The sequence below is a fragment of the Carcharodon carcharias genome, chromosome 18, assembly GCF_017639515.1.
Source record: "Carcharodon carcharias isolate sCarCar2 chromosome 18, sCarCar2.pri, whole genome shotgun sequence".
Classification (NCBI taxonomy): Eukaryota; Metazoa; Chordata; class Chondrichthyes; order Lamniformes; family Lamnidae; genus Carcharodon; species Carcharodon carcharias.
The window spans coordinates 41,647,559-41,669,792 of NC_054484.1; the positions used below are offsets into that span (position 1 = coordinate 41,647,559).

Consider the following 22,234-nt stretch of genomic DNA (forward strand, 5'->3'; position numbering starts at 1 on the left):
TGACAGATGAATGTGAGGTATTCAAAAAGTAATTTGTAAATCAGAACCAGTCTATTCCCTATGGGACAAGAGCTCTATCTGCAAAAAAACAACACAGCCACGGACAACTAAGGTAAAGAGACAACATCAAACTAAAAGAAAAAGCATACAAAATGCAAAAACAAAGCACAGATCCTGGCCAATGGGAAAGATACAAAGAACAGCAAAGGATGACAAAACTTATAGAGCCACGAAAAGAAGAATACGGGGGGAAAAAACCTTGCAATGGATATCAAAATCAACACAAAAATGTTTTATAATGACATTTGGAAAAAGATAGTCAGGAGCAATGTAGGCCCGTTGAAAACTAATAACAGTGATATTGTCACTGACAATGTGGAAATGGTGGACACTGAATAATCACTTTGCATCAATATTGACAGTGGAAAAAGAAAGCAGCTTGCAGACATTCCAAAGAAACCAAGATTGTAACAGAGACTCAACAAAATTAATATAAGCAAATTAACAATAATGAAAGAAATAATGGGCTGTACTTTACAGAGGGACGAACTACTCACACCCTCCCCAGAAGGAAAGTCAGCCAGCAGCCAATGCATTGTAAAGAAGCCTGCCACACAGTCATAACACACTTGGGGTAGGCTAGACTAGCTAGGAATGAGACTTCTACCCCTCATTGGGAGGAAGTCCCATTCTCAAAAGTTGTGGCTGGTAGCAGTCCGGGCAGCACCAGAGCTCAGTAGTGGATGCTGCCAGGACTGCAGTCAGGAGCAAGGAGAGCGATGGCTGCCACAGAAATCTAACTCCAGGCTTTTAGGGCGGGGAGGGATCTGAGAGCCCAGGGAGAGAGGTGGGGAGCCGGATTTGGAAAGGCAGACAGTGAGGAAGGAAATGGGGTATGTTCCCAATGCACACAGGACGCCTTGCCCCCAAATGAGGTGCCCCACCTGCTGTTTTTCACCTAGGCCACAAACGGCCTGCACACACCCACCTATATGCCCACGCCAACAGTATTGTGGTGTGGACAGTGAGTATATTATACTGGTCAATAGGCTTGCTAATAAGCCTAATTGACCTTTAATTATTCACGTAAATATGGCAGGCAGACTGCCAATTTCGGCACCAGCCCACCTAGTGTAATATAGGAGTCAGCTCAGGGTTGGGCAGGAAGGTGATGGGCTAGCCACCCAATGTATTTTATGAGCTGCTCCCCCCCCCCCCCCCCCCCCCCCCCCCAACTGAAATCACATCTAGCAGGGGGGCCATAAAATCCAGCCCAGTGACAAATTACCAGGTCCAGATGGTTTGCATCCCAGGATTTTAAAGGAAGTAAATTAGGAAATTGAGATGTCCTAATTAAAGGCTGGGATTTTCCGTGCCCGCTAGCGTCAGATGTGTTCGGTGGTGAGAGTGGACAATATGGCAAGTAGGCCAAAAATCAGTTTCACGATGTTGTGAAACCAGTTTGCGATTGCCTGCTCAGCCCGTCCATGGCGGGCCGCATTTCCCATCATTGGAACCTCAACGTAATACATCAGCATATTATAAGGCCAGCCCTCCGGACTTATTCCCCCATGCTGGATCTTATGCCCATGTCGGCGTGAAAACATGCCAATGCGTTTCACAACGGCATATATAAGCCGTGCACCTGGCTGCACTTAGTTCAGGACTTCAAGGTTTGTTTGCCTACCTTGTTTCAGTCAGTACTCACAGTCATCAGCACCAGGCTTCACAGGCAGTGCCATATCACTTTTAGGGGGGGTTCACAGGCAAGTTCACAAGCAAGGCTACCAGATCAGCCATATGTGGCTGGCCAACCATAGGGTGGTAGAAGTTTGGAGCTCTCTTCCACAAAAGGCAATTGGCGCTAGATCAATTGTTAAATTTATCAATCTCAGTTTTAAAATTTTGTTAGCCAAAGATATTGAGGAATATGAGGGAAAGGCAGGTATATGGAGTTAGGTCACAGAGCAGCCATGATCTCATTGACTATCCTTGGAGGCTAAACAGCATACTGCTATTCCTATGGAATAGATGTCCATTAAGGGTTCATAGGTGATCAATCATATTACCATGATTTGTGTAAATGCTACCTATAACATTTATATAATACCTTTAATATAGTAAAACATTCCATAACATTCCACAGGAACATTATTAAATAAAATTTGACACGAATGCTTAAGCAAACATTAGGACAGATGACCAAAAGATTGGTTAAAGAGATGGGTTTTAAGAAATGTCTTCAAAGAAGTCCAAAAGTTTAGGGAGGAATTTCCAGAACCAAGGGCCTAGGCAGCTGAAGGCACGATCATCAATGGTGAAATGATTAAAATCAGGGATGTGTTAGAGGCCAGAATTGGAGGAGCACAGAGAATGCAGAGAGTTGTAGAGCTGAATGAGGTTAAAGAGATTGGGAGTTGCGAGTTTATGGAGAAATTTGAAAATGAGAATTTTAAAATTGAGGTGGTGTTTAACTAGGAGCCAGTGTAGCACAGGGGTGATGGATGAATGTGGCATGGTGCAAGTGAGGTCAAGTTTACATAAAGTGGAAGATGAGCGGGCAGCCTACTGGCTTACTTGTCACTTGTATGTCTTCTTCAGAAGATAGCAACTGTACTCATTTCTTTCCTACCTGGTAAATGTCATTCCCTCCTTTGCCTCTTCGCTTCTGTTAGGGAAGAAAAACATATACAAGTTGGTTTATGCCTAAAGAGCACATTTATCAGTTTCATGGCTAAATGTCTGTGCTAAATTTCACATGAACACATTTAAGGATAGGCTTTCCCAGCCTTTGCTCCATATGTGACACCTGGCATTTTATGAAGATATACCAAAAAATCAGACTGAGGCGCACAGGCAAAGTCCTTGAATAATTTACCCTTATTGTTTTTCACACAATCATTACAGCGCAGGAGGCCATTCAGCCCATCATGTCAGCACCGTCTCTCCAAACGAGCAATTCACCTAGTGCCATTCCCTGACTTCTGTAACCCTGCATATTCTCCCTTTTCAGATAACAGTCTAATTCCCTTTTGAATGCTTTGATTACTCTGCCTCCAACCACTCTTGTTCCTGTTTCTTTCCCTTTTTTTCTGTATTCTTATTTCTTAGTCCTGCCTGCAAGTTTTTCAGTTGTATTCTCGCACTTCCTCTCATCTATCTCGTCATCCACAGTAAATTTGAAAGCCTTCTATCAATATTATAAGTCCTCTCCACAATGACAAAAGCAAGCAGTATGCTAAGAGTTATTGGCACACGGAGGCGTGATTTGTACTTCTGCCCTTGATACGCCTGCTAAATGCTGTCCCCCCCCCCAGTTTTAAAATGCTAATTACACACAGCATGGAAGTAGGGATGTTGGTAAGGGTTGCCAGGTGTGATACTATATATGGTATATAGCTTTCAAGACTGAACATCTCTTATCTGGGATTTCCTGGTGTTGAAAGATCTGCCAACATGCAGTGACTGAGAGAAATTAATAGCGGCATAGATGATGAAGTGGGACATGTGTATATAATATATAAAATGTACACTATCTGCACAGGAGACAATGATCCATATACCATTTGCGCTGGAGATGTAGATCATTCAGCTGTGTAATATTTATCCAGTTGGCAAGATAAGCTGGTCAAATTAAAATTACTTCTTTGTGACTAAAATAATTTCATCTCACCAAATTCACTCCTGCTTTGATGGGAATACACGACAAAAGGCATTGATAGTACGATATATAGCATCAGCTTTTACCATGGTGTACTATTGGACAAATCCCAAATGCAAGTGAAAGTATAATTAATAGCTGGTCATGATTATTTACAGGAAGTTACATTAATCTATAGATGCATCAGTACATGCTCATCATACCTGCTGAGTTGGTTTGAGTTCACCATAAGGCTCACTTCTGTTCTTGGGATTCAGTTTCTGCAAACAAAATAAGTTTTGACCTTTTAGTTAAAATGCAGATCAATTATAAATGAATGTACCTGTCAATGTGGTTCTACCTCGAAGGAGAAGGGCAGCAGATACATCAGAGCACCACCACATGCAAGTTCTCCTCCAAGTCACTCACCATCCTGACTTGGAAGTATATCGCCGTTCCTTCACTGTCACTGGGTCAAAATCCTGGAACTCCCTAACCGCACTGTGGGTGTACCTAAGGACTGCAGCAGTTCAAGAAGGCAGCTCACCATCACCTTCTCAAGAGCAATTAGGGCAATTAATGCTGGCCTAGCCAGCAACGCCCACATCCCATGAAAGGATAAAAAAAACACTTGTTAAGTGATGTGCAAAACAAGTGCAAGCTGGTTTTGTTCCACAGAATTTAATTTTTTTTGCTGAGCACCTCCCTCAAATATGATCAAAAATCAGTGTGGACAATCATTGATGTATGTTGTAATATGTGGATGTTACACACAGCTGATTGACTTAAAAGTTGATAAAGAATTGTGCTTCAGGTATCATTAGGGCTGATTGGGTTTTTTGAGCAGGGAGGGTGGAAAGGGGCAGTGGGGTTGGAGGGAATAGGCTGGAATTTCAAGGATCTACCCACCCCCATCCTGCCTCAAATATGCCTGCTTGCAGTTTCAACAGCAAAGGGTTCAGGGACACAGGCTGCTCACTAGAGGTGGTTCACATATTTAGATATGCTAATGAGACTGCATGCTTCAAATTTTAACAGACTTGCATTTAATAACTGCTGGCTCAGAAAACCCAGCAGCAGAAGAGAGGTGAGAACAGCCACATCCATCAGAGATGTGCCTTTCCAGCATTGAATGTACAGCAAGAGTGCACCCCAGGCTCACCTGCTTCCCTCCCTGTGATGGGCCTCCCAACCCATATTCAAACTATCCTTCCCAATTATGATCAATCCTTCCCTCTTCTCCCCTCCCCAGCTGTGGCCTTCCACCAAATGCCTTCCCACCCGTCAGCCAACCAACCTCTCAATCTGGTTGGTTGCCAGCTGGAAAGCAGAGAAAAAAATTAGATTTGGTTGGGCCAACATTTACTACATTTCCAGGTTTCCCAACCACCTTATAAGAGTAAGGATTATTATTAGTAGTAACCATTATTAGTGGAATGAGATTTTAAATACGCTCCACAGTTTTCAATATTCTGCACTTGCCTCAGGGGGGCTATGTGATGGTGAATGGCTTTTACATCAGAATTAAAACATACTCCTTTTGATCACATCGTAAACACATCTACCATTACTTGGGATCAGGTCTAAACCATTTCTAGTTAGCAAACTCTGCTGCTACACACATTATTCACCATTCAGCGGGGCAAGGTAATTACAAGCCAGTCAAATTCCAGGGCAGATTACTCAACTGCACCTCTAGACGTGGTAGTTAAATACTAAGAGTTAAGTGTGTGATATCATTAATATTGTTTAAGTGGGGAAAAACACAATGATGAAAGGGCTATTTGGACAATAAAGATTCTGCAGCATGCGTAGTAATTTCCTAAATTGTAAACTGTACTTACGGAATAGGTGTCACTATGAGCAGCATCCTCTCTCCTTTGGTTCTGATAAGAAAAAAAACAATGAATGTTATATATTTGTCGACACTGTTTTACAAAGTTAGTACATTGCATGCAGCAAATGAGGTTGTCAACTCCCTGGCTACCATATGGGGAACTGCAGCATTTGCATGTTTCAGGTAGCAGGTCCCTTTTAATATGCATATCAGGATCCAAGGACTCTAATTTGCTATTTTTGGCTAGAAATGGTCGTAGCGTGCACTAGGGGTGATAGAGCCAATAAGTGCTGGTCTTAGACAAGATCTGGAAGTTCAAAGAACCAGATCTTTCTCTTCAAGTGGGGTTACAGAGATGATTGTTGCTTCCTTTGCTGGAATCTTGTGAGAAATTCATTTCACAATGCAGCTAGAAACTTGGAAAGACCTGGGCTGTGAAGGTATATATTGGATCTGTACCTTGGGACCTTGCTGGTACCTGAGCACTCAAGCAACTGGATGTCTTACTAGGAGACAATGTCATTAATATGCTATTGAATTAGCACAATATTTCATCTAATTTGGTCTCTCAGAGGCTTTTTTGTGCTTTGCAACAATTTCAGAACCGGGTGACATGCAAATACATTGTGAATATGGAAATAAATATTGTACAAGGTTTGCAAGTTCATGGAAACAATGCACTGGAGTTATTTTGAAACTATTCAATTTTTGTAGCTCATCAAATAACTTGCAGAAACTATGCAAAAATTCCTAAAATGCTGTCTAGATATTTTAGAAAATTCATATATGAAACATTGAACACTTATCCTCGTCTGTCTGTCTCCCAACGAGCACTGTTTGCGGTAGTGTTGCACTATGGTCAATCAGGGAGTCCGAGTTGCTGTGACAACATGTGCTTTTACATGCATGTTGTAGTCTTTTTTTTAAATTCATATGTGGGTGTGGGCGTCACTGGCATTATTGCTCATCCCTAATTGCCCTTGTTCTGAGGGCATTTTTAAGAGTCAACCGCATTGCAGTGGGTCTGGAGTCACATGTAGGACAGCAGATTTCCTTCCCTAAAGGGCATTAGTGAATCAGATTAGTTTTTATGACGATTGATTCATGGTCATCATTAGACTTAATTATTTACTGAATTCAAATTCAAACCCAGGTCCCCAGAGCATTACCCTGGGTCTCTGGATTACCAGTGTAGTGACAATACCACTATGCCACTGCCTCCCCCTCCAGAGCTATGGATAATGATGGTAGAAACTTCCATATCATTTCCATCGCATGACTGACCAGGACTTTCCCACTCTTACCATATGCCATTAGCGTGTGTTGGAACAATTTGTAAATTGATACTTAACGCAGACAAACAAGTCCTGGGGTGGGACTCGAGCCTGGAAATTCTGGCTCAGAGGTAGGGACGCTACCCAATGCACCAAAAGACCTCCCTAGTACTATTTGTAGTCTTGTGCAAATAACAATTATAGATAACTCTTAAGCATCCCAGAAATTGTTATCTCAACATTTAATAAGATTGTTTTTAATGTTCCTGTTATAAAATTGTTTTTTGTCTGTCTTTCTTTGGAATCAAATATTGCATTACAAAAGGTAGGTTAAAACAAAATACCCGTTTTGTGCCAATTCCAGTCTCTGTGTCCTGGTTCCTGTTCTTCAGTCTGAGGTGCGAATAGCTATCTTGATCATTCTTCTGCAAGGGCTGAAAAAATTATAGAAGTTCTGATTACTCTGAAAAATCCTCCAAAATATAATAAAACCTATTTCTCAGTGATTGAGGTCAGCCATGTTAACCAGCTAAGTATTATCCTCAGTGTCTTGTTACTCCATTGATTTTTTTAAATTTAATAAAGACTGAGAAAGTTAAATAAATCTAAGGGTATTTTTAATTTCAAAGTGAGCAAAGACTGGGAGAAGCTGACATATAATTACCAGTGTGGTGTCAAACTTGGCCTACGAAATTTTCAGCAGATCACCTGGATCTCCTGCTGAAAAATTTTATAAACCAAGTTTGACACCACACTGGCATTAGAAGTCAACTTCTTCCACTCCTTGCTTTTCAGCAGATTACTTAGATCACTGTGTGTCAGTGGTTTGCCACAGGGTGATGTTATGCATCAAGTGCAGTTACATGATCCACTGGCTAGCTTACTGAGAAGTGAGAGCTGACTGCATAAAACTCTCTTGCCAGTATCCAGCCTCTGCATCACCAAGACCTCTGCATCACCAAGTCTTGCCTCCTCACGGCGACACACGGCCCTAGGCTGAACAGAAAGGGGTCTTGGAGGAACCTTGGCCTCAGGGGGTGCGTTAGGCCCATTGGTGTCTGGAGCTGCCTTGACGTCTATCAACCAAGTCCCAACTGTGGGTCAAAAAGCACCTACTGCCTTGTAGGTCCAGCTTGGGAGAGTCAAAGGCACTGGAGTGGAGTCCTGTAGACAGCTGGTGATATCTTCAAGCAAGCATCTTTTGGCAACTTCTGCCACTGAGCGGGCTCCAGAATAACAGATGGCAACTGGGCATCCATGAAACAAAAGGTGAAGATTCTCCACCTAGGAAGCTGGAATTTCAGCTTCTTGCAGTCAACAGACAATGTACATAACATAGCATTGATTGACCGTGAGCTACTCAAGTTCAACATCAACATTGCTGTTCTCCTAGAGACTAGATTGGCTGACACTGGAGCAATATGTGAGGCCAATTATTCCATCTACTCACATGGCACAAGTGTAGATGACTGTCGTGAACATGGAATAGGCTTTGCTGTCAACAACAGATCGACGCAGATAACTGAGATACCTGTTGCAACCTCTGAACGCCTCATATCTCTTCATCCACTATCAGATGGAAATCTTGTCACCATGATCTGCACCAACCTTCTAAAGCAATGCCAAAGACAGAGATCACTTCTACAGCACAGCAGATGATATTCTGGAATATCTGCCGCATGGAGAAAACTTATTTCTCCTGGGGGATTTTAACAAAAGAGTTGGATCAGACAAGAGCGTCATGGCAAATGCCATGGTGTTAGCAAGATAAATGAAAATGGACAGCAGCTATTGAGCTTTGTGCACAGTGTGGACTTTATGTTGCCAACACTTTCTTCCAAAGCAGACATCAGCACAAGGTGTCATGGTGCCACCCGAGATCCAGCCACTGGCACCAACTTGACCTGATAATCACCAGAAGGCATGATCTGTCCAGCATTCTTAATGCATAATGATCATATACTGATCACTCACTTGTCAGTTGCACTACTGAAAGTGCAACCATGGAAAATACCTAAGTCTAAGCGCAATGGCATTCCACACATAAACATTCCATGCATGAGCCATCACGACAATTGTTGGAAGCTCTCGGGCAATCCCTTCCTCCTGAGGGCTCACCAGATAACGCTGATGAACCATTGAAGTCTGTGTAGTCGATCATTTTCAAAGCTGCAATAACCACATTTGTCAAAGGAAGAAACTGGAACGAAGATTGGTTCGACTCGCCTTGCAGAAATAACTCCGTTATCGAAGAAAAGAGTGCAGTTCACCTGCCTTACAACCTGTGTTAACCCTAAAGCACCTGATAATCGCATGCTAGCCAAGGCAGTTGTGCAGAAAACAGCAAGGCATTAAGCCAATAAGTATTGAATCGATCCATGCAAAGAAATACAAACTACTACTGGGGCATCACACTCCTCAGTGTCACTGGGAAGGCCTTTGCAAGAGTCAATCTAATGATGCTTGATTGACTAACTAGCAGAATATCCCCAGAGGCACAATGTGGCTTCAGAGAAGCAGATCCACAGTGGACACGATCTTCTCCCAACGTTAGCTCCACACACAATCCAACTCCTTAACCTAGCAAGACTGAAAGCCAAGACAAGAGTGTGGCATTCCCTGATCAGAGAACTTCCATATGTTGATGATGCCACACTAGTTGCCCAGTCAGAAGACCAGCTGCAAAGGCCCGTGGATCATCTGTCCCATGCTTGTATCATGTTCTCCTTCACCATCATTGTCAAGGCAACTGTAGTTATGGGACGATGTTGTGCCTCCACTTGTGATCAGATTCAACAACAACACCATTGCAAAAGCCAACATTTGCAGTCAGCAAATTCTGCTACCTTGTATCTATGGTGACAGACAGCCTGTCTCTTGACAAAGAGCTCAGCACACATATTGGAAAGCCAGCCACCAACTTTGACTGACTAATAAAACGGGTATGGAGAAATAATAAACTGACCCGCAGGGCCAAGATGCTTATCTTTAAGGCCTGCATCCTCAGCACATTTCCAGTATAAAAGCGAAGCCTGGACAACTTACACCTACCAAGAAAAAAGACTCAATATCTTCCATCTCTGGTGTTTATGACACATCCTTGGCATCACACAGAAAGATAAAGTCACCAATAAAACAATCCTTGCCAGGGCAACATGCCAAGCACACTAACACTGGTGAAGCAAAGAAGGCTTCGCTGGCATGGATGTGTGCAGAGGATGGAAGATGGCCTCATCCCCAAGGATATGCAATACAGAGAGATGGCCTGTGCCAACAGACCAGCAGGGAACCCAAAGCTCCGATTCAACGATACTGTCAAAAGAGACATGAAAGCCCTCAACATCAATCACGACAAGTGGGAAACTCCAGGAGACAATCGATGCAAATGGCAACACCAGCTGTGGGCAGCAATTTGCCACCACAATAATGTGGTTTCTGAAGCTCCAAAGCAGGTGCCAGCCCAACAAACAAGGCCTCAGCAAGGGACAACTTGATGTGTGGCAGGTTTTGCCTTTCCAGAATTGGCTTGTACAGCCATCAAAAGAATTGCGGCAGATGATCTCATCTGACCTCACCAAATTCTACGGCTACATTCCCATTATCTCTTGCAGATAGAAGGATGTCAATCATTTGGATCTCCAGTAACTTTAAATCTAACTTGGAGTTGATTTCAGTCTTTAGTGAGGGTGAACTTTTAAAACTTATAAAATTTAATGGCCATGATAGGTTCCCCACATCTGTGAAGTGCATCGGGGCATTTTACTCATTTAAAGGCGTAAGGTAAATACAATTTAATGATCACTGCCAAAGTTTTTGAAAACCACTATTTTATCTTAATATATTGTCTCCTGGCTACCATCTGTTTTGTCTGACAGTTGTTGTGGTAATGTAATGGCTTAATGTAACAGCTATTTTTAATTCAAAGTCTCTGTAACATTTATGAACATGGAAGTCCTATTTCTCCCATTAGAGTCCTCTAGTGTTCATTTACCAATTTGCAAGTACAAACACATCAGGAAAAACAGATAATTGAGACAACACCACTGGTTGGTTTTACCAATATGAATATTTAATATGAAGATATGTGCTCATATTTTGAGGGTTTGGTGCCAGCAATAATTGGTTTGCAAAGAAATTGCAGTTACTATCTAAATTCTTCATTTTTAACTGTTGGAGCCACCATTTAAAATGTCATTCGATGGGGAATGGGTTGTCCCAATGCAGTACTGAATGGTCACAAACCATGCATGCACTTTACAGCGAGTTGTGCTGATCAACGTGCCAACATGCTGTCTAACAAAGGCTTGTTAACGGTCTGATTTTAAAAATTCATTCATGGAATGTGGGTGTCACTGGCTAGGCCAGCATTTATTGTCCATCCCTAATTGCCTTTGAGAAGGTGTTGGTGAGCTGCCTTCTTGAACCACTGCAGTCCATATGGTGTAGGTACACCCACAGTGCTGTTAGAGAGGGAGTTCCAGGATTTTGACCCAGTGACAATGAAGGAACTGCGATATATTTCCAAGTCAGGATGGTGAGTGACTTGGAGGGGAACTTCCAGGTGGTGGTGTTCCCATGAGTCTGCTGCTCTTGTCCTTCTAAATGGTAGTGGTTGTGGGTTTGGAAGATGCTGTCTAAGGAGCCTTGGTGAATTCCTGCAGTGCATCTTGCAGATGGTACACACTGCTCCCACTATGCGTTGGTGGTGGAGGGAGTGAATGCTTGTGGGTGGGGTGCCAATCAAGCAGGCTGCTTTGTTTTGGATGGTGTCGAGCTTTGTGGGTCTAATTACTGTCACGGTAGGTAGCCAGAGACTCTTTAGGGTTGAACTGACTCCAGCGTGACATGGCTGGCGATGACAGATTAGAACTGAGTTTGCTGGGTTAGTATAAATGAGGTTTTACTCTTTAGGCAAGTGAATGCACATCTGACAAATTGAAATTACTGATAAGGAGTTGTCAATAATGTGGATTTGGATGCTGTTAAGTGTTGCAATTGATTTCTGCAACAGACACCCAGCTAACCAAAAGAAAGTGAAATCAGTTGGTCAGTGTCAAGTCATTTAGTGGATGCAAGACCAGATCACACAATCACTAATCAGTGTTAAACTAGCTAAACAATAACACTAACTGAACTGCCAGTATCATTCAGAATAGCTCAAGTCGAAAACAGATTTGTCACAAGGTTAGGAGATGCTCCCTTATGAGAGGACATGTTATTGGAGCGGTGGAGATTTAATGAAAGGTTTTGATTTTTTTTCATTCATGGATGTGGGTGTCACTGGCTAAGCCAGCATTTATTGTCCATTTCTAATTGCCCTTGTTCAGAGAGCGTTTAAGAGTCAACCACATTGCTATGGGTCTGGAGTCACGTGTAGACCAGACCAGGTAAGAAAGCCCTAAAGGACATTAGTGAACCAGATGGGCTTTTACAACAATCAGCAATGGTTTCATGGTCATCATTAGACTTTTAATTCAATTCCACCATCTGTCATGGTGGATCCAAACCCAGGTCCACAGAGCATTACCCTGGGTCTCTGGGTTACTAGTCAAGCAACAATACCACTACGCCATCGCCTCCCATGCCAATAGATAAGCCAATAGTTAAAGCCAATGGCAAATCAGCCATGAGGCCATCAATTTAAAATTAGCATTAAAAAGGCTCGGTGAAATTTCTTTAAACAGGGTGGCTGGATGACCCTAATCAAGGACCAGTCCGGAACTGAGGAAATTATTTCCTTATTTAATATTACATATGTCCTGTTCTTTCTAATCCACAGCACTGAGGGAGTTGTGCACTGTAGGTGGTGCCATCTTTTGGATGAGCGCTTAAATCGAGGTCCCATCTACCTGCTTAGGTCAATGTAAAAGTTCCCAAAAGAAGAACAGGAAAGTTATCCTAGTGTCTTGGTCAATACTTCTCCTTCAATCAACATCACAAAAAGATGATCTCATTATCACATTTCTGTTTATGTGAGTTCACTGTGTACAAATTGACTGCTGCATTTCCTACATTACAGCAGTGACTAGACTTCATTGGTTGCAAAGTGCTTTGAGACATCCAGTGGTCCTGGAAACCATTATATAAATGCAAATCCTTTTTTAATTCTTTTCAGAAGAGTGCAAACCATGTGTCTTGTATCCTGAACTGCAACATAATTATAATGTAGTCTAGATTGCTCAAAGTATTTTTACTCTGTGGTGCTTGTCTGATTTAATAGAACTACCTTAGCTGGGGACTGTTACCGGTAAGATTATGAAAACATCTTTTAATCTTAGGAAGCCAGGTATTCTTACTGGAAGATGCCTCTCACTAAACTGAAGCGTTTATGATGACAACTTAAAACTATCACTTTTCTTTGCACACAGAATAAACCATATTCCTGGCGCTATAACTAACTGAGAACAGTGGAATATAGAAGGCGAATTACATCTACACAAGGTGATGTTCATGGAACCAAAATCAGAGAGAGGATTTACCACTGACTGCCCTGCTATTTCAATTTTTGGATAGACCTCGATTTAGGTGATGAAAGCATCCTTGGAAACAAGCAAAGGCCTTATTAATATATGTAATTATATTGTAAATTATGTATTACCCATGTGTCATTTTTGTCTCTATCCTTGTTGCGATTGACAGTTCCTGAACCCACTCACAAACCATTGGTGGCAAAAGTCAGGAGCCGTATTTGAAGAAATCCTTAGCCGTGGTAAGGAAAAGCTGGAAGCAAATCTGGCATTCAGTGCAGGGCTCCTAACCCACTTGCTTTGGGTAGGAGTCTAACTGGAGCAGGAAATTGCTCTCCTAAGCAGTGCTGCTGGCAGCTCAGAAGAAATGGTGCTTGAATACATGGTTCATGTATGTGTGTTAAACTGTGCATAGAGATTGCCATGGCTTGCAACCAAACCGCCATGTGTAAGCCCTGCTGGCCTCCCCGTTATTTTGGAATGCATTACGTCATAGCTGGTTGTGAGGAAGGCAGCGGCAGGGCCAACAAAAACTGCCTGGAAACTCCGTTCTAAGAGATCAAGGGGGGGAAAGGAGAGAGGGCAGGTTTAATCAAAGCATTCAAGAGGAAATTGGAATATTATCTGAAAAGGAAGAATGTGCAGTGGTTACGAGGAGAAGGCGGGGGAATGGCACTAGGCAAATTGCTCACTCAGAGAATTGGCACACACAATGGGCCAAATGACCTCCTTCTGCACTGTAACAATCCTGTGAAACAGAAACTGGGGATGAGGGGTGTGAAGAGAGAGAGAGTAACAAACTGGGGAGGAGAAGACAGTAATACAAATTTCAGAGAAAGGAAGAGCGAAAACAAGACAAGCTGCAAGGGAGGGTTCATGTTGGCCTGCGATGTGCACTGTTGTATAATGGGTTTTGTCCTTGGAATCAGACAGCTTTGGTCCTTCACCCTGAGGGATAAATCTGACGTCCCTGAAGCTAAGCTTCAGCAGTGAATTGAATTAGGTTTCATTTTGGTTTTATTTATTGTTCTTATAAGTTGTTACATATTGTAGGAAGTTATAAAATTATATTAAAATATTTTTGTTGAATCAACAGAATTCACTCGGTGGTTCTCATTGCAGTTGATACTATAAAAACATCGCAAAAGTAGTTTTTATTTAAACATTACTTATTCTTAAATCTTTCTATTTTGTGTTCTTTCTTTGATTTATAAATTGTTATTCATCTCACTAAAAAAATAAAATTGAATATTGTTTGGGGCTAGGTGATACTAAGGTAAATGCAATAATATTTGAAAAACAGTGGGCAAATCTCTCTCGATCAAATGTCATATGATTAAGCATTTACAAATATCATGTGTACCCCCACATGCTTCTGTACTTTGAGCCTTGAAAACTTATGATAATTGCTGCAGCAGGTGCTGCAATTATAACAACATGACATGGATTTATATAGCGTCTTTAACAGGAGCATCATCAATCAATATTTGAAACCACATCAGGAGATATTAGGCTGGATGGCCAAAAGCTTGATCAAATTTTGGTAAAGCAATAAAAATCAGAGATAAGCAAAAATTGGAGGAATGCAGCTACCTCAGAGAGTTGTAGAGCTGGAGGAGATTACAAAGACGAGGAGGGGTGAGAGATTTGAAAACACGGATGAGAATTTTAAAATTGAGGAATTGTTTAACCAGGAGTCAGTGTGTGTCAGTGATAAATCAGGCCTGTCCAGACTTTTCAGGTGAGGGGGCCACATTTCAAATATTTCTCAAGGGCTGATGAGCAAATTTTAGAAAGATAATGTGTGGCACGACAGTAAACATGAATTTTAATAAAATGCTGAGGTACGAAGAAAATAAATAATTTGCTGAGTAAAATTAAAGCGACGTCTAATAAATTGATAATTTTTTTAAATGAGTAATTAACAAAGGTTGTGAGATTTAGAGTGTGAGAGGGACAAACCGTGTCTCTCTGGCTCACTCCCAGTCTCAGCGTTTTTACTCACTCACCCTTATCCACACCCATTGTGTGAGTTGATGTGAATGTGTTGGTGTGTGAGGGTGAGAATGAGTGCGACCCCCAAGACTGGGAGTGAGCCAGACACACATTCACTCTCTCATTCACACACCCTCACTTTCTCTCGCACAGGCACTCTCACTCTTTTCCCCCCCACCTGCAACCACTCTCTTCCACCCCCACCACCAGCAGCTACTCTCTCCCCCACCAGCAGCCACACTTTCCCCACTTGTCAGTCACTCTCTCCCCCACACCCAGCAGCCACTTTATCCCCGCTCAGCAGCCACTCTGACTCTCTCTCTCCCCTGCCTTCCCCCCTGCCCCCCCCAACAAGCTGAAAACCTCCCTCCCCAGCAGACTCAATGCTGCTGATGCACTGGTTTTTAAGGCCACAGGCTGAAGGAAGCTGCTCCTCCAATCAGAGAGTGGTTCTGTTCCGCATTTGCTGATGATAGGATCATTAGTGAGCCAACAGCAAATGCAGGAGAGAATTGGCCTGTGATTGGAGGGGCAGCTCTTGTAGAATCTTTGACTTCACTTCAGGGTGGTGTCCTCGGCCCAACCATCTTCAGCTGCTTCATTATTGACCTTCCTTCTGTCATGAGGTCAGAAATGGGGATGTTCGTTGATGATTGCACAATATTCAACACTATTCTCGACTCCTCAGATACTGAAGCAGTCCATGTCCAAATGCAGCAAGACCTGGACAATATCCAGGCTTGGGCTGACAAGTGGCAAGTCGCATTCGCACCACACAAGTGCCAGGCAGTGATCATCTTGAACAAGAGAGAATCTAACCATCACCCCCTTGACATTCAATGGCATTACCATTGCTGAATCCCCTATTATCAACATCCTGGGGGTCACCATTAACCAGAAACTGACTGGACTAGCCGGACAAAGAGGCCTGGTGGGCCGGATAGTGGCCCACAGGCCGCATGTTGGGCAACGGGACTTGGTGCGAGTTATGAACTGTGGGAGCAGAGTTTTGGATGACCTCAAGTTTACAGAAGGTGGAAGATGGGAGGCTGACCAGCAGCACATTAGAATAGTCAAGTTCGGAGGTAATAATGGTTTGAATGTGGATTTCAGCAACAGACAAGCTGAGACAGGGAGGTGCTAATGTGTGTTCTTAATGGTGGCGCTGGCCAGGATCTTATCTTGTTGTCATATGCAATGCCGAGATTGTGAACAGTTTGGTTTAGCTCCAGACAGTTGCCTAGGCGAGAGGTGGAGTCGGTGACTAGGGAACAGAATTTGTAGTGGGGTTGAAAGACAGTGGATTTGCTCGTCCCGATATTTCATTGGACAAGATTTCTGCTCATCCAGCACCGGATGATAAACAAGCAGTCTGACAATCTTGAGGATCAAGAGAGATGGAGGGGTTGAGAGAGGTGGTTGTGAGGCAGAGTTGGGTGTCATCAGCGTACAGGTGAAAACTGTTTTCACAAGATATTGCTGAAGGGTATCATGTAGAGGAAAATATAAATCGCTACCCCTAATGCTTCCACCCCCTGTTTAAGCTGCTGCCACAAACTTATCAGTTTCAGCTGCCATGCTGGGTTTCCTGTCCTCCCAAGCACATTTAATACTGACAGCTCACTGATTTCTTGTTAATAACCCCCCAACCACAAAAGTTAACCAGGCCTTCTGGTAAAAGCATCAGGTGGGTATCCTGCCCCCGAAATAATAAAGTCCACCATAATTTCAGCCATTATGAGGTCCCTCCTAATATTTTCCATTATAAAGAATTATATTTTCTGTAGAATTTGAATGCTGAGTACATTGAAGATTTAGAGAAATGTATATAATGTATTTTTCCAAATAAAATAAATAAAATTCAGTTTGTTTTATACAATTCTTTCACATGAAGTGTTACACCACATGATTTATAGGATATTTCAGTCTCAAGCTGTGGCTGATCCTTAACTTACAATTATTAATTCACACAAAAGTCTATATTCTAAGCTCTTAAAAAAATGTTTTAATTTCTCTGGTACAAATTTCCCTTTCTCCAGGGCTAAAAGATCCCGCATCCACCAGATGAAAAAGGCAAGTTTCACTTTGTTATTACTGTGTTGATGAATCACTTCAGTTATTTCAGAGATTTGTACAATAATGGAATGGGAATTGGTGAAAAGGGAAAACAGTAAAAAATACAGAAGAAGATGGATTTTTATCTGTCAACTTTTCTGTTACTGTTGCTCCAATCAATTTGCAGCAGTAAATATTGCAAATGATGTTCTGAATGTCCATTTGTTCTACTTTCATCTAAAGCCATCTCCAAAATAGTGAGTGCCCTTTCCAGTGAGGATGAGCGATTTGTGGGTGACAAGCAACTGAAAATTGACCTCAGTACACTCAGGCTTCAGGACCTTCAGTAGTGGTGGCAAGCAATATTTTCACTGTGTACACAGGGACAATAGAAACCTGATTTGGGTTACATCGAATAAATTGGACAAGACAGTAACAGTCAAAAAGTAACCAATTTACGAAAATGTAAACAATTGCTTACTTGATATTGATCTTCTATGTTCATTTGGTTTGCAGGAATATCTTCATGTTTATCTTTTGCCTTTGACAGCTTTGAAAATAAAATTAAAAAAGAACATTTTGCAAAAATAAATTTAATGTACCAATCCCATTGCCTGTTGTAAATATGTTACTAATGTAACTAATTAAAATGACCATCAGGATTCTCATGCTACAAGAAGTTATGAGCAAAGTTCAGATTTTGTAATTTGTCTTTTATGTAATGAAAAACCTATATCAAAACCCCCACAGTCTTCCACACAGTCGGGTTGGGTTATCAACAGTTATCAATCTTGGCCATGCTTATATGGGAAGTTGGGGGTGGAAGAGAATATGAAAGAAAGTTTAAATTAGACCACTTTCCTGCTACTTCTTACAGCTAGCCTAAGATGGAAGACAACAGGTCATCTGTGTGCCCTTTCAACCCCAGTTCGCATGTGGCCCATGGAGTGTTGAAAGGATAATAAAATAATTGGGAAATTACAAAAAAAAAAGCATGCACATTCACAAAATACCCTGCACTAACAAGCCTTGTGTTAAGAGGCAAAAAATAACTTGAAATTCGAAAAATCTCCAAACATTAATGATTTATTTGTGAGTGATAATACTAAATAAATATTTTCATTGACACTAGTGCTATTTCTGGTCTGTAGCACCATGTAGTGAGAAGTACTTTCCTGGTAAAATGAATGTGCTAATTGTTATTGGCTGATCATGGAGTCCCTGCACAGGTTGCTTGCCAACTTGTCAGCGATTATGATCTGCACCAGGAAGGGAACAAAATGTTCCAGAGATGAATGGACAATCATTCCCTCTTTGCTTTTAAACAAATGTTCTTTTAATCTACGTGGTTTTGTTAATTTAAAGCTTGGGAAAGAGGTGAAGTACTGAAATCTCAGGATAAATGTTCCTTCTGTGCTAGTAATTGCCACAGACACCTCCGGGAAAAGAAGAAATCAGCAGGACTAAATCATGCTGCAATAAAGCAGAAAAAATGAAAAATATATCTCATTAAAAAATAATGCTTTAAGTGTTTAGGGACACATCCACATTGTTTGAATATCTATACAATAATTGGAGGAATTAAGGGAGTTTACTATTAATTATACATGTTGTTGCTGTGCCTGCTTGTTTCAAATCAGGTTACCAAATTAACATTATCAAAATAACTCAATAGCCTCCCTTCCTGGGTAATTTCCTCGTCCTCATGGTTTTTGGCCAAACCTGGAAATTTCTTCATTGGGAAGTCATGGGTACTGTGTTCTAGCATTCAATGCTGCAGCACATCAATACATCAACATCTAGATCATGGCACCCACTAAGAATGCTGCACATGAATCACTGGAGCAAAGTTGATTGAATTGCTCCCCATACAGTTTCAACCAGTACATTGTCTGTATGTTAGAAAAAAACACATTAATGCTGCAGAATTACCTGGAGACATGTACTGTTCTTCGCATATCACAAATATTTAATTTATGGATCCTCTAAAGCTCAACAATGATAGATAATGATGACTTACCCTCAGTTTAAGGTAGAGACCAGTGACTATAATCCCATACACAAAGAGAATTCCATCCAGAATATAACACAACTTAGGGTCATTCAGGCTCATAACTTCAGCATCTGTCAAAATGGCAAACAGAAAACCCAGTCAGCCACATTTCCAAGTGTTTTATTTGATACTAATTGATATCTGGATCCTTCTTTACTAAATATCCCCAGCTATCCTGTTCATGTTAAGATAGCAATACATTTGAATGTTAATTGAGTATTGAAAGCTAATTTGGTGAATGTGATGGTTCTTCATTCAATATCAGTTGATCATAATGATAATGTTGGTGATCTCTGATGAATACAATATACACAGTAAGGAACAAAGTTGATGACATTTAGCATTTCTAAAAGTAGGTTAAAAACAAGGAGGATTGTTCGTGGAGGTATACACCAGAAAATACTCTTCACAATTGGGCAGGCTTGATGGACCAGCTAGTTTTTTTCCTGCCCATCCAATTTGTATATATGTACTTCCATGTCTGTAATATCATCTTCTCCTGCCCTTGCATTATCCTGTCTGCTGCTGAAACACTCATTCATGCTGTTGTCATCACCAAACCCATCTGTTGCAAACTTCTCCAGATGAGTATCCCATATTCTATAAGTCTACATCCATCCAAAACAATTCTGCCTGTATCCTGTCTTGCAGCAGTCTCACTCACCCATCAATCCTGTTCTCTCTGACTTACATTAGCCGCCAGTTCCCCAAATCCCCAAACTTAAAATTCTCATCTTCATGTTTAAATCCATTCCTTTCTCATCCCTATCTCCATTACCCTTTCTGGACTCTCCATTCCTCTGACTCAAGCTTCTCATATACCCTTTCCTACTTCACCTCATCATTGGCAGTCATGTCTTCAGCGGCCTAAGCCTTGTGCTCTGGAATTCACTCCTTAAACATAACCACCTCTCCTACTCTTTTAATTCACTCCTTAAAACTCTCACTGATCAAGGATGTGATCACTTCTCCTACTATTTTCTTTTTTGGCTTGGTGTTCATTTTTCTGATTGAAACACTGCTTTTTTAGTTTGTTTCTGGAATGTTAGCATTGCTGGCAACACCAGCATGTGCCACCCATTCCTAATATGCCTTGAGAAGGTGGTGGTGAACTGCTTTCTTGAACTGCTTTCTTGAACTGCTGTAGTCCATGTGGGTGTAGGTACACTCACAGTGCTGTTAGAGTGGGAGTTCCAGGATTTTGACCCAGCGACAGTGAAGGAACGGCGATATATTTCCAAGTCAGGATAGTGAGTGGCTTGGAGGAGAACTTCCAGGTGGTGGTGTTCCCATGTGTCTACTGCCCTTGTCATTTTAGGTGGTAGAGGTCGTGGGTTTGGAAGACGCTGTCAAAGAAACCTTGTGAAACACTTTAGAATGGTTTTCTGCATTAGAGGTGCTTTTATGTGTGCAGTTTGTTGGCAAAGTTATTTGTGGTGTTATTTAATGGAGATGACAAGGGTCTCACCCACCGACTGGAGAGCTAGCGAGAGCTCCACCTCGCCTCTACTGGAGAAGGCCCATCGTACTAAGTGCCACTCACTCAGGCACTTAACTGACAGAGGTGGGCCTTCCCCAGAATCAAGGACCCCGGGTGTGGAAGTCCCACCTGCTGAGGACAGCCAACCAACCAGAGGTTATCAGCTTTATTAAACAGCAGTGCCACCAGGATAGTGGTGGCTGTTGCTGGTGCGACACCCACCTGATGCCTAGTATCCTCACTGGATCCCAGGCCACAGTTGGGTGATGGTGAGAGGGAAGTTGCAGGGTAGGGTTCACTGGGAAAGGCATGAGAGGGGTCAGCAGCAAGCAGCAAGGGGTGTGCCTCTCAGCAGGCAGCCCCTTCCCTATGCCAGCTCCCTCAATCAGGTTAACTGTGTACATTATACTAAGTACCTTTGAATGAGGGACCTCTCCCAGGAGCCTGCAAGGAGCCCTGCACAGTTTTGTTTGTTGTGTCCCCCTAATGGTGAGTCCTTTGCCTGCCGCTGGGTTAACACCAGCTGAGGCAGCCATACTGTAGCTACAAGAGCAAGTCAGAGACTGGAAATTCTGCTGCAAATAACTCAGCTCCTGACTCCCCAAAGCCTGTCCACCATCTACAAGGCACAAGTCAGGTGTGTGATTGAATACTCTCCACTTGCCTGGATGAGCATGGCTCCAAAAATACTCAAGAAGCTCAATGACAGGACAAAGCAGCCTACTTGATTGGCACCCCATCCACCACCAACTCATAGTAACAGCAGTCTGTACCATCTACAAGATAAACTGGAGTAACTCACTAAACCTCCTTTGACTGCGCCTTCCAAACATGCAACGTCTACCACCTAGAAGGACAAGGGCAGGAGTCACATAGGGATACCACTACTTGCAATTTCCCCTCCATGTCAGACACCATCCTGACTTTGAACTATGTCACCGTTCCTTCACTATTGCTGAATTAAAAGCCTGGAACTTCCTTTCTAAAAGCACTGTGACTACACCTACACCACATGGACTGCAGCAGTTCAAGAAGATAGTTCACCATTAGCTTCTCAAGGGCAATTAAGGATAGGCAACAAATGCAGGCACTGCCAGGGATGCTCACTTCCCAAGAATGAATAAAAAAAGAGTTAAAACGGCTGTGACCTCATGCCAAATAGTTCTGGTGGAACCCCATCTGTCCCACAAACATTGCCCTCTCTAAACGTTCCTGGAGTTAAACTCACTTCCAACTCTGCACTTGACTTCCTGAATTAAAAACAGTGTCAACCATCTCCCTTTCCTCGTTCCCTTCTCTTTTCTGCTGCTTGGAGATGCCAGGAGTGGGGAAGAAGTCAATGAAAACCCCCTGAAGAAGCACAGGAACAGGAAGAGAAAATTTGAGTCATCAAAACAGTTCACTGCGAATGGGAACCACTGAAGAAGAAAGAG

At 42.2% G+C, this 22,234-nt stretch overlaps 2 protein-coding genes across 5 annotated transcripts in view; one reads left to right on the plus strand and one right to left on the minus strand.

Annotated features, from left to right (window-relative positions):
* The window catches only part of LOC121290366 (POU domain, class 2, transcription factor 1-like), a 260,691-nt gene extending 243,316 nt beyond the window's left edge, over positions 1-17,375 (plus strand). Inside the window, exons 17-18 of one of the 2 annotated variants that reach the window (XR_005945788.1) lie at positions 13,120-13,276; positions 17,253-17,375. Coding sequence is in view for 1 of the 2 variants with exons in the window: in XM_041210752.1 (XP_041066686.1) it covers positions 13,120-13,124 (5 nt within the window). In the remaining variant the exon portion in view is untranslated. Of the gene's footprint in view, positions 1-13,119; positions 13,304-17,252 lie in introns of those variants that run through there. The other variant, XM_041210752.1, reaches the window with a different exon arrangement.
* Positions 1-22,234, minus strand: part of cd247 (CD247 molecule) — a 141,238-nt gene that overhangs the window by 5,149 nt on the left and 113,855 nt on the right. For all 3 annotated transcript variants that reach the window (XM_041210753.1, XM_041210755.1, XM_041210754.1), the window contains exons 2-7: positions 19,289-19,392; positions 17,750-17,818; positions 7,096-7,185; positions 5,485-5,526; positions 3,865-3,921; positions 2,633-2,668 (exon numbers count right to left, since the gene is read on the minus strand). In XM_041210753.1, the coding sequence (XP_041066687.1) occupies positions 2,633-2,668; positions 3,865-3,921; positions 5,485-5,526; positions 7,096-7,185; positions 17,750-17,818; positions 19,289-19,392 (398 nt within the window). The remainder of the gene's footprint in view (positions 1-2,632; positions 2,669-3,864; positions 3,922-5,484; positions 5,527-7,095; positions 7,186-17,749; positions 17,819-19,288; positions 19,393-22,234) is intronic.